At 35.9% G+C, this 11,151-nt stretch overlaps 1 protein-coding gene across 1 annotated transcript; it reads left to right on the top strand.

The window, feature by feature from the left end:
* The first annotated feature begins 465 nt into the window (after nucleotides 1-465).
* Nucleotides 466-6,847, top strand: LOC129800239 (uncharacterized). Its single transcript, XM_055844506.1, has 5 exons — nucleotides 466-561; nucleotides 658-845; nucleotides 3,974-5,177; nucleotides 5,232-6,387; nucleotides 6,453-6,847. Exons 1-5 carry the CDS (start codon nucleotides 466-468, stop codon nucleotides 6,725-6,727), a joined length of 2,919 nt encoding a protein of 972 aa, XP_055700481.1. The 3' UTR covers nucleotides 6,728-6,847.
* The last annotated feature ends 4,304 nt before the right edge of the window (nucleotides 6,848-11,151 follow it).

Below are 11,151 nucleotides of genomic sequence, written 5' to 3'. Positions count from 1 at the left end.
ACGGTTTAGTGGGAAACTCAAAGTAATGTAGACTAAATATTATTTAACGCTAAGCCGTAAACGTAAACAACACGTAAATTAGAGTAAAGCCACCCTAAAGCTTAGCTCTAGGGTGGACTAGGCATTTTGAATATTAAACTCATTTTTAAATAAACAGAGCCTTTAGATTCAAATATGTGGAATTCGAGTTACTCTTCGTTCAGAAATAATCCCCTGAACTAATGTAGTATTGTAGTAGCTGCACTTAAGAAATCACCCCAACTAGAGATTCATCAAAATTCTTACAGAAAACTGGCTAATGGAAGCGACAATAAATAAAGTTGGATGCAAGAATTTCCAGTGGTATTGTATTGAAAGTTTTTAATTAAATTTTAATACCCTCTTCTTCCATTTCAATTCCTACCCTCCGATTGGAAAATCAACCGCCACTTCCATTTCATTTCGCGCCAATTTCTGCTAACAACAATGCTGCAGAGCTTGCTGATAATTTGTCTAGCTGCACAAGTGATAGCTATAAAACCATCCAGGGACGACATTGATAAACACAATGGGAGAGACGAGGTTAATTGCTTCCAGTTAATAAAATTATTTCCTCCCAATTTCACTGACTCTTTCACATTTCCCTTCCCTCCTCTTTCTTCTTCTTTTTTTTTTTAGAACATCGCAAAGGTATCATACAGCTATTCAGTGGCCAGTGAGGATGGTGCTGAGAAGATTCATGGACATCAGGTCTTCAGGACAGCTGACAATGTCAAGGGGAACTTCTTCGTTCACCTGCCAAATGGTCAAGCACAATCCACAGTGGATTACATTGCTGATGCCTTTGGGTATCATCCCATTGTGAGGTGAGATAAAGGATATTCCTATTCACCACTCTCAATCATTCCCTTCCCTCTCTCCTCACTGAAAATTTCGAATTTTATGACCTTTCACACAAAAGTCTGGGTGTGACATTTTGCATAAAAGTGTAAATTTGAAATGCAAAATCGCAATGAAAGTAAAGTTAATTTATATTGCAGATCATAAAGTTCTCAACAAATTATTTACACGGAATTGAGAGCAAAAAAGTATTTAGTATGTTTTTGAAATGAACAATCATTCAGAAATAGTTTGCTATAAATGCAAATGTATATTTTCCTCTAACTTCCCTGGGAGCAATATCTATGTCTGCCTTGCATATTTATTTCAACTATTTTCCTATATCTTAAAATATAAATATTTGAATCGATACTACCAACTACAGCACCTTAACGACCTTAACTATCGCTGTTCACAGGTCTGTTCATTTAAAATTTAATATTAATAAAAAAGATAATAAAAAACATTGATGTTGTTGTAAAAATTTTCTCTGTTTTACGGATTAACATGCATTTTAATTAAATATTGCAATAAATAATAGATGAAAACTATCGGAAGATTTTTAAAAAATCATTTTATTTTGGGGATGTAATACGGTAGTCGACCTGGTGGTTCGGATGACAGCCATAGTCATTAACATCTTTCCCTTGCATCAAGAAAATAATTAATTCTTAAGATCAGTAAATACTATTTAAAAAATGCCTGTAAAACCCTTCACAAAATTCCAGTAATATTTTAATAAAAATATACTGTAACCATGCAAAACAGTGTAAAAAATATTTAATAAACCTAGCATCAATCCAGTAATAGCCTTACCTAAAATTAATTTTTAGGCAAAGATTCAGTAGACGATAAAGAAAAATTCAGTAAAGATGAAGTAAATATTCGGTAATAATACAGTAATTGTCTATTAATAATATTCAATAAATATCCTGCAATAATCTGATAAAACCCGAGCATCTTTGTAAAAAGTATTCTCGATAATACCTTTTACCACCGCATTGAAAACGTTTTAGCAAATATTATAATATAAGTAAAAAAAAAACAGTAAATATTCAGTAAATTTACTGTAATTATCCCGTAAAAATGGGCAGATCATAGGATATTCTACACACAGAAAAATGGAAAATTCTTAAACAGAAACACCCAGGAATTTAATTTCAAATACCATCCAATGGATGCCAATGCCCTAATTCTAAATCCTTGATCATTTAGTTTTAGTTCAAATTTGCAAATCTGTAGACATTTTTCATTTTCCGGCTAATGCAGAACTTAAGTTCCCGATCTCGTAACTTGAAAGAGCTAGGGATTCTAGCCCATTTCTTTCGCTCAGAGCTTCTAAACTTAAACGCCTCGAGAATTCACGTCCAATTTAAGTTCCCAGGATCTTATACATATATTCTTAAATTTAGAATCAAAATTTTTCTGTGTGTAGCTTTTTTTTTAGGAAGTCTGGGGCTTTATAGACCTGGAATTCGGGAAGTGTGCTTTAAAATAATTCACTTTCTTGAATTTGGAAGTTCACTACCAATAAATTCAATAAAAAATTAAAAATACAGACCCCGAATTATATGTCCTGTGAATTCCCAGGCTTCCTGACAAGGCTACAAAATCGTAAAATTTGACCATAGAGAAAAGCTTGAAGTCCGAGCCGAAAGCTTCGGGAAAAACCTACTTTTTATGAGCCACTCCAAACCTCCGACGCTCACCGGTTCCCAATGATTGCAATAGTAGTGCTATTCCACTGAGAAATTAACATGTTCCTAACACTACTGTTCTTAAATGCTTCTGTATTATCGACCTTTCCTTGTGTTCATTCCTGTCTCGACTGTTTTTCTCAGACCTCGCCATGTTCTAAAACCATCAAATAGTCGAGACAGGAACCAACACAAAAAAAATTTGTTTATGTAGAATCACTTGACAAAAATAAACTATTGAAAATAAATATTGTAACGATTTTATATGCGAATTTTCGTTTTTGCTTATAATCCTTTCGAGCAACGCATATAAAATCGCTACCACATAGGGAGTGAAATCTTTCACTCAGGAGTTTGGAGTTGTATACGAGAGTTTGAATAGATTTGAGGGATGTGCCCCGGCAACTTCCCGGAAAGATTTACCTCAGTTCGCCCGAGGGTGTTTCTATGGGAGAGAACTCCCTTATGATCGGCGTTCAAACCCGGGGATTCAAGAGAAATATAGCAGGGAAATTAATAAAAGTCTACAAGAGGAACTCTAGTGTTTTTCTTGGATCTCGGAGCTCCTCTTGCCTCACCTTCGGTCGCAAGTCATTTGAAGTTGGTAGCGAGGGTATGGTAGCTTCTGTCCCATGCACAGAATCGTAACAATATGTCCATTTTTCATTGTAATATCTCCTTTAAGGTCTCAAGTGCTTCTACACAATAGGCTTTTCTTTGTGTTGGTTCATGTCACGACTGTTTGGCGGTTTTAGAACACGGAAAGACAGGAACCAATTCAAAGAAAAGTCGATAATGCAGATGCACTTGAGAACAGTATAGTAATAAAAAGAAAATTGTTCATTTTCTCTTAGCACCATAAATCCCGTATTAAGTGTAATTAATTATCCTATTAAAAAGTGAAGTATTCAATAGGTAAATTCTATCTATTATTTGCCGCTTTGATAATATTTTTATTTCACTAAAATGTATTATAAAAAAATAATTAAACACAAAATATACTTCAAAACTACTGGATCATAATTCAAAATAATTATCTGAATATTATTCTGATTCTGATAATTATTCTGATTATTAGAATCATTTTCCAGTTTAATTCTAAATTGAGCCTCTATCAAATACAAATTAAACTTGTCAGAACTCAAAACACTAAATTAAAAAGAAAATTGATTTAACACATTTTTTTCTTCTGATCAATATGAAAATATTAGATTATTTTTTCCGAGTATATCACCCATGATATGAATATTAGGTACCAAGTCGATTGGTTTTATATAACAGGCATTTCAATGGGGTTAAACATTCAACATTGCGTCAAATCAGTGATTTTTTGTACAAATACCAACTCCCTTTGAGTCTGTGATTTAAATATTTTTCATCTGCACCACCCAAAATTTAAACCAAAATTTTCCGTTTAGATACACAACGAAGGGAACAAACAGCCTGATGAGTCAACATTTCGCCCTCCATACGGCAAATTTGTCCACGGAACCACCATCACAATTGCCAATTCAGCATCCGGGCAATCTTGAAATTGTTGGGATTGTGTCACCACAGCAATTTAGCCTGTCGGATCAGCAACAAGTGGTGCAATCATCACCTTCCCATGCGGACAATGACACACCACGGACTATTCTCTTTCCAATTGCCTCACCTTACCAGAATTATGTTACCGCCCAACCGGCGGATGTGGATTTTGTCAATATCAGTCCGGGTGTGAGCTATCAAGTGGCCCAGGATACCGAAACCAGGGACCACACCGAAGAGGTGGGCATCCAAAAGTTAGTCGAAAGCACACAGAATTTGGTGTCAAATCAGGATGTGCTCAATATCAATGAGGCTGCTGAGGTGGAAGCTGGTACACCGGGAGAGAGTCTGTTCACTGCCACCAATAGCACTGAGGATGTGGCAAGTGAGGGACAGAAGGAATTGGCGGCTGAAGATGCCGAAGGAAGTCAAAAGCATTTCCAGGCAATTCGTGGTGATCAGGGAGTGTTCGATGATCCCATTGTTGTAGATGATGAGGAGGAAAATGTTGTAGCATCGAAGGAGTACCCAGATCAAGAACCTAAGGAAGTGAGGATCATCCCATCCAGGGAATACCTTCCACAGCAAGACAACGATGTCACTCCAAAAAGTATAAATGTTCAAATAATTGACGATCACAATAACGGGCAGTTCCTGAAGGAAACAACCTTCACAACAAGCACAACTCCTGCTGCAGAACCCGCTTCTCGGCAATTCCTAAGACAATTCAAGAGCAACCGAGGTCCTGATGTCGTTTCTACCACAACAACCAGCACAACAAGGATCTCCTCAGGGGGCGTGTCAGATAAGGTCCTTGCACCCATCCAGGCTGGTCTGAGACTCTCAAACTCAGATGAGGACTGCGATGAGCCTGACAAGGTAACCGAAAGGACCACTCAAAAAACCATAGTTGAAGTCCAAAAAAGTGTCAATGTAAAGAATATCGTGATCACAGAAAAGAAGCCGCATCCTGATCGACCCGTTTTTGGGGCTCGCACCAAATGCCGCAGCGGTAATTGCAATCCACCAATTATCGTAGAGAAACCAGTTGATCGCATTGTGCAGCAGAAAGTGATTGTAGAGAAGCCAGTTCCTGTCGTTGTAGATCGCCTCGTTCCAACACCAGTTCCAGTTCATGTTACGGTTGAGAAGAAAGTTGAGGTGCCGAAAGTGATTGAAAAACCAGTACCATATCCCGTGGAAGTGCAGAAGATCATTGATAGACCCTATCCCGTTGATAGGGTTGTGGAGAAAAAGGTTCCCGTACCCTATCCTGTGGAAAGGGTTGTGGAAAAACCCGTTCACATCACCAAATATGTCGATCGACCCTATCCTGTGGAGAAACATATCCATGTGCCAGTAGAAAAGATCGTAGAGAAACCCGTTACCGTTGAGAAGGTGGTAGAGAAACTTGTTGATCGTCCAGTGCCATATCCTGTGGAAGTTAACAAGTTTATCGATCGACCGGTTCCAGTTGAAAAAGTCGTTGAGAAGCAGATCAAGGTACCGTATCCTGTTGAAGTGAAAAAGTACATCGATAGACCCTACCCAGTAGAGAAGATTGTAGAGAAGCCAGTTCACGTACCCTATCCTGTAGAGAAGGTTGTGGAAAAAATTGTTGATCGACCCGTTGAGGTTGAGAAGATTGTGGAAAAGGAAGTTCAAATAGCAGTTCCGGTAGAGAAGGTCGTTGAGAAAATAATAGATCGACCGATACCGGTTGAAGTTGAGAAGGTTGTAGATCGGCCCTATCCCGTTGAGAAACTGGTCCATGTTCCTGTTCACATTCCGTATCAAGTACCTGTCCAAGTACCCGTCCAAGTTCCTGTTCAAGTTCCTGTCCAAGTCCCTGTACACGTACCCGTTCATGTAGAAAAGCCGGTTGCCTATCCTTATCCTGTACCCGTAGCAGTTCCTATCAACAAACACATCCATCACACCAAATACGTAGGACACTCTGTAGTCCCTGTTGTTCACTACAAGGGCAAGCCCTTCTTCTACAAATCACCCAATATCAAACACTTTCATCTTGATCATCTTCCTGCAAAGCTTCAGAGCTATCCCCTCACAGCTACGTCCACAGTCCTTCACCCTATCGCCCAACCTAGTATCACCAAGCACATTCACCTCAACAGCCCTACGTCAGTCAAGGTGAACGCTGATGCATCGATTTCATCTGTCTACGGACATCCACCACAGAAACTCAAACCGGTCTACGGAGTACCTGACATTTTTGATCATCACGACCCCAAAACCACTCATTTCAATGTCAAGATCAACGATCACGGTTTCGGAGGATATGCTGGTAACTACCTAACTTGTTGAATTATCCCCAACATCTACAAAATCTTTACAATATCCACCTTTCAGGTCATTTTGGCTACCACAGTGGCTTAGGGGCTGATAGTGCAGCTCATTCAAGCTACTCAACAGGGGTGATCTTCAAGGATGACTACCTAGGACCCCTTCCCCTGAAAACCGACTACTGGGGTCACAGTGTCAATGTGCCTCGCTTCAAGTACCGTCGCAATCTTGATTATCTCAAGAATATCCGATGGGAGTACGGATTCAAGCCCCCTCTTGTGCCATCACCTGAGATCGATGAACTCGGCAATCCTATCAATAAGGATGCCAAAGAGACATGATCACTTTGCAGGGGTTTTCGGGGTGGGTGACCTCTGGGTCTGCGTTAGCGAATACTTAATGGGGTCAAGGACCAGTGGTAAAGGAAAATGTCATGAGACTGATTGAAAAGTAAATTTTTTTCTAGGAATGAAATTATTGTTAGTGAATAATTTCTCAAAAAGAGGCATAACTACGGTTCAGTGTAACTTTGAATGATTTCTTGAGGTTGTTTTGACCAAAAATATATTTAGGCTACGCCCATTTATGACGCGATCGTGCACTTAGAAAACAAGCCACGCCCTTTACTACATTAACTCAATGAACAGAAATATTGTGTAGACCGTGTAGATCGTGTAGACTAAAAAACTATTTTACAAGAACTCGCACCTTAACTTTTAAAGTAAAGTTTTAGGTATATAACACAAGGTGAATTTAAAATTTCATTCGTTAAGCTTCAACACTTAGGATTAAAGGACCACACATTAGCACTCTTTCTGTACCATTTGGCATGCAAAATTTGAGTACCTATCCTTATTGGAAAGAATAGATTAATGAAAAAACTTAATATTACTTGCATTTTATTTAGATAGGGTGAAAGGAACACCTATTGACACGTTAATAACTCGAGTCAGGACTTATAGACACCCTACTCTGTACCATTTGGAATACGAAATTCAAACACTTATCCTTATCGATAAACGCAGTTTAATGAAAAAACGTTATATTACTTAGATTTTATTGGATGCATTAAATAAATTTCAACATTTTGACAAAAAGGTCAATAAGGGTTCCCTGTCGAAGTAGTGTTCCTTCGATCCTACATAAAATAAATTTCAATATTTTGACGAAATTGCCAGCAAGTGCTCCCTTCCAAATAGGCCTTTCACCGACCTTATAAAAAAATATTGAGGACATCTTCTGTTAAAAATCAAGGACTTTGATTCAAGGCATTTCATATAATTGGTAAAGTAATTATTTAAAGTTCTCTCTTGTTCAACGTTACCACAAATTTCCATTTTTTAAGAGTTTCGCTCCAGGTCTCAAAGAGGCGTGGCCTATAAATAATAATCTGAAACAAGAAATGTATAAAGATATTTTAGAACTCTTCTCTATCAAGTACGTTCCACAATTTTATCTGAAATATATCATTGTTGAAAAACGATTTATTAAATCGTAATAAGCAACTAAAAGCTTGGAAGAGGCGTGGCTTATATTTTTGAAAAATCACCTTCCTTGTCTCAATTACATTTTTACTTTATTTCTTCTGGCCAAACTTATTAAAATACTTGTCCAAACAAGTCATTCCAGTGATACTTGAGTAGTATGTGGACCTAATTTCAAAGTCTTAATTAAAAAAATAAACGTATCAGGTTTAACTATTGAGCTACTATTGATAATCGAAAACCTACGACATCTTTTTACTATATCCTTATATGTATTTTTGGGAAAAGAAATGGTTCCAGAAAGAGTAACTTTTTCCGGGTAAAATCTTTGAGAAAGGAAATTCTTAAAGCTTTGCAAATTCCTCGAATAAGAGCTTATTTCAGACTTTAATCAATAACAAAAGAATTCCTAGACATCAGTTATTAATCCTGCTTTTTTATAAATGTGCGACTTTCTTTTCGGACGGATGAAGCACCAAACTATTGACTGTAGTCTTATAAAAGTAAATACAATTCAAACATTAAACCCATTTTTACCATTGAGATTGAGGTTACACTGGTCACACTGTATTATATATTTAATGCCAGCCAATTAAAGTCTCTCGAAAAATATATTCTAAATGAATAATTAAATATGTGCAGGAAAGTAAATATCCTGATAAAAAATATTTAGATAGAAAATGTACCAAGTACGAATATTTCTTGAACAAATTTTTAAGATGAATTTTTTCAAAAGAGAGGCAAAATTTTAACAAAAAAATTGATAGATCTGCTTTTATATAAAAGATAGAAAATCGTAAAATTCTGGAGACTTACAAAACGCTCGCAAATCGCTTAACCTCCAAAAAGTTTGTAAAAATTTGCACTTTTTTACAAACATTGTTTGTAACACGATTACTTTACAACCATTTTTTGTTCTTTTACAAAAAATTGTTCTTTTGTTTTTTTGTCTGGAAAAACTTTAAAAGCAAATTACAAAATGTTACAAACTTTTTTCTGGGCCTTTACGAACATTTACAATGTTTGTAAAAAAAAATAAAAATTCTCGTAAATTGATCATGTTACAAACAATGTTTGTGTACAAAGCACAAAGACTTACGTACTTTCTAGTGACCCTTATGATTTACGAGTATTTCGTAAGTCCCCAGAACGAATTCACAAACATATACGAAAATTTTACGAAATATTTTTCTTGCGTTGAACATATTTTTGATAGAACATGTTTTAAATACTTTTTCTATTTCTCTTTCGTATCTTTTTAGAGCAGGGCACGCACAGGGTAAAGGTTATTGCTCTGTGAAATAAAGAATCTTAATTTGAGCACAGTGCAGGATATAAAATCGCTTAGGAGTTGCCCTAAATTCTCAGTTAGATCTTATACTGAATTATTGCATTTTTTTAATCAATATTTAAGAAGAACAAGAGGAAAAGTAAGGAGAATGAGTTAACTCTTTAAAGATTAATGAATCACTCGTGTCGTGATGTAGAGGGAAGTCGGGCACATTTAACATTTAAGGATGGTCTTTATCTATCCGATCTACCGTCTTTATCGATCCGATCTCTACTACGGTGAGGACCGTTCTTAAACATTAGAATTCAAGAAAAGTTTAGGAATAGGGTGAAGTTATATAATTTGGAATTAGTGTTACACGTTGGAAAATTCGCCGGTACAATTTGGACATGGCTTTTTTCTTGATAAATACAGTACAAAATTTGTTTTGAAGCACAAGGAACGAAATTATAAAGCTAAAGGATTAAAAATATACAAATAAAAATGAAGTACTAAATTTATCAAGACAAAAAGCCCTGTCCAAATTGTACCATTGTCCAACTTATACCACTGTCCAACTTGTACCATTTTACCCTAGTAGAGGACAAAGTCACCCTCAGACTTGTCATTAAAACTTGTCATCAAAGAGTTACAAAATAATGCTATTTCAAATTAGCTTTTGGCCTATATTGCACTTTCGGAATATACTTAGATAACTCATAAATTTTAAAGGGGCGTGGCTTAAATTTTCCGCACTTATTTCAAACAAAACCTTCAACAAAATCTTTTTCAAAGTATGAAATCGACAAAAAAGTTAGAATAAACCGTACAAGTGTCTCAAGAAGAATAAAAATTCAGTATTAATTTATTTTGTTATTGTTTTGGACCATATTGAATTGATTTATATGAAAATGTTTTGATGAAAAATCATTTGTTGTTATTTAATCAAGAAATTATTATATTTTTGAAATTCTATGCCATTTGTTATGTTTTAGGGGTGAGAATACAGAACACAATTGTACATTTTATTTGTATAAATAAAAGTTTTGTGTATACGATCCCTGTAACTTTTGCTGATGGAAGTAGTGAATCTCAGAGAACGGAGAGAGAAAAGAAGTGAATTTGAAATATCGTGAGAGTTCAGTGATATTTATTAAATTGCTCCAATTTTTTCACTTTTATCCAGCCCCTGCGATCTTAATTGAGTGAAAAGTGAAAACCCTTTCTATAATCTAAGACAATTTATACAAACTATCAATCAATCAGGTTATATGACAAGCATTTAACGCTGGTGAATACGATCAATTTGCGGAGGAAAAACAAGTTCATGATAGCGTCAACTGAGAAATATAAAAATAAAATATATGTTTGAAAATTTAATCATTTATACACTTTACACGATCATGATCAATGATCAGTGAGGAAACCATACAAATGTCCTCGAGATCCAATCAAATGTCTACGAGTTATGCTAAAGACTTTCTTTGCTGATTGTTGTTTTGAATGTTGGTGATGGTCGTTTTAATGGATGATTTGAACTGCAAATGTTTCTCTTTGCCACTTCCTCTCTATCACATCCACCTCTTATGCTAAGACATTTTAATAGATTAAGAGTATTAATTAAGTTTGCGTTCGATGTATTTCTTATGCTCACACTTGAGTGTTTTTAATGCAGACAGGAGAGAATAAAAAACGATGGAAATGGCGCTGAATTGAAGCTGTCTTAATGCCTCTTTAGCAAGTGTTTCGATCACAGAAATCAAATCACAAATCCAATTAACACAAATGGATGGCAGTTATTGGATGATGTGTAGTGCAAAATGAAGAAACATAAACCATTTGACTCATTATTTATTGTACATAATCAATAAAGTCAGCAATAATTTTCTTTCATGGTGCGATATAAATGCGGATGAAATAAAGCTATGGGATTGAAGAGAGTTGCTCTTGTACAAAAATCACAGAAATGATAAGTCTCTGCGTGTGCATTGAAAGTAAAATTCATTGGCAA

The sequence above is a fragment of the Phlebotomus papatasi genome, chromosome 2 (assembly GCF_024763615.1).
Source record: "Phlebotomus papatasi isolate M1 chromosome 2, Ppap_2.1, whole genome shotgun sequence".
In the NCBI taxonomy this organism is placed as follows: domain Eukaryota; kingdom Metazoa; phylum Arthropoda; class Insecta; order Diptera; family Psychodidae; genus Phlebotomus; species Phlebotomus papatasi.
Note: the sequence above shows the minus strand (reverse complement) of the source record. Positions and strands in the feature narration are given on the sequence as shown.

Coding starts and splice junctions, on each gene's coding strand:
- LOC129800239 (XM_055844506.1), top strand. CDS start 466: ATGCTGCAGAGCTTGCTGATAATTTGTCTAGCTGCACAAGTGATAGCT. Junction 562..657: donor AACACAATGGGAGAGACGAG/GTTAATTGCTTC, acceptor TTTTTTTTTTAG/AACATCGCAAAGGTATCATA. Junction 846..3,973: donor GGGTATCATCCCATTGTGAG/GTGAGATAAAGG, acceptor TTTTCCGTTTAG/ATACACAACGAAGGGAACAA.